At 46.3% G+C, this 1657-nt stretch overlaps 1 protein-coding gene across 1 annotated transcript; it reads right to left on the reverse strand.

Annotated features, from left to right (window-relative positions):
• Positions 1-432: 432 nt before the first annotated feature.
• Positions 433-1368, reverse strand: LOC150068862 (olfactory receptor 7G2-like). Its single transcript, XM_090342089.1, has one exon. It carries the CDS (start codon positions 1363-1365, stop codon positions 433-435), a length of 933 nt encoding a protein of 310 aa, XP_090198215.1. The 5' UTR covers positions 1366-1368.
• Positions 1369-1657: the final 289 nt, after the last annotated feature.

Raw genomic sequence — 1657 nt, forward strand, 5'->3', positions numbered from 1 at the left:
GCCCAGAGTTCAAGTCCCATGACCAACACACACACACACACACACACACACACACTCACACATACACACACACACACACACACACACACACACACACAGAGCAATCTAAGCTCTAGGCACCATTAACATTTTTCCTTTTTTGGACACAGAGTCATGAAATTTTTTAAAGAAAGAACCCACCATGCAGTTTCTGTCTTACTTGGTTTAGAAGAACAAAACAGATGGTGTAGACTGAGCTCACACTGGAAACGTTACTCAATGAGGCAGGTAAATTCGGGGACCAGATTGAAATTATAAACGGGACTGTAATATATTATCATTGGATTTCGCCACTTTGCGAGTGGGGAACTTGGTGATGAACCATTCCAGGTCTTTGGGCTCATTGGTATGTCTACATTTTCATTACTTTTTGAAACCAAAGTGTTGATACAATCACAGAGAAAGCTTCCCAAGGAGGAGCCGCTTCAAGGCATCCTTTATCTCTCTGTTCCTCAAACTATAGATGAAGGGGTTCAGCATTTGAGGGACTACAACATACATCATCGAGGCCACCATATTTTTAGTGGAAGAATTAGCCATCTCTGAGCTCATATACAACCCACAAGCTGTCCCATAGAATAAGGAGACCACAGAGAGATGAGCCCCACAGGTAGAAAAGGCTTTGTGTCTTCCCTTCACGGTGGGGATCCTCAAAAGAGACGAGACAATCAGGGTGTAAGAGAAAATAATCCCCAAGAGGGGAACACCAGCAAAGGCACTAGTTGCCACATAGACAAGAATGGTATTGATAGAAGTGTCAGAACAGGCCTTGTTCATGATCTGGACGAGCTTACAGAAGAAGTGGGGCAGTTCAAGGTCTGTGCAGAAGGACAGTCTCAGCAGCATGCGGCTGTGGAGCAAAGCATTCATGGAAATAACAAGCAGGGAAATTATAACCAGCAGGACACAGAGGTGGGGATGCATGATGGCTGTGTACCTCAGAGGGTGACAGACGGCCACATAGCAGTCATAGGCCATCATTGTAAGGAGACAACTTTCTAACCCACAAAAAACCAAGACAAAGCAGACTTGGGCAAGGCACCCAGCAGAGGAGATGCTGTGGTCCTGGGCCTGAATGTTCACCAGCACCTTTGGGATGGTGGTGCTGGTGCAGACGTCAATGAAGGAAAGACTGGACAGGAAGAAGTACATGGGGGTGTGGAGGTGGGGGTCAGAGCTGACGGCCAGGATGATGAGCAGATTCCCGAGCACGGTGATCAGGTACATGGACAGGAAGAGGCTGAAGAGGAGGGGCTGGAGTTCTGGGTCATCTGTGAGTCCCACAAGGAAGATTCTAGCTATCGCTGTTTGGTTTATGACTTCCATGCTCCCTCTGGAAATTACTGGAATAGATAAAGTGAAATGTGGGAGTCACACGTGCTACTTGGAGGGCAGAGTTCAAGAGGGTCACAATGACTATGAGACTCTTATCACCAATTAACCACCCCAAAACCCAAGAGTAGAGCTGTGATTCAAGTCCTACACTGCCAGCCTGGAGCAAAAAAGACATCATAGCTATGCCTTAAGTTCAAACCCCAGGAACAGCACAAAAAAGAAAAATGAAGGCTGGATTAATGTCCTACAGGAAAAACATGTTTTGTGCTCTTGGAGAATCAGC

The sequence above is a fragment of the Megascapheus bottae genome, chromosome 1, assembly GCF_031878675.1.
Source record: "Megascapheus bottae isolate mThoBot1 chromosome 1, mThoBot2.hap1, whole genome shotgun sequence".
NCBI classification, from domain to species: Eukaryota; Metazoa; Chordata; class Mammalia; order Rodentia; family Geomyidae; genus Megascapheus; species Megascapheus bottae.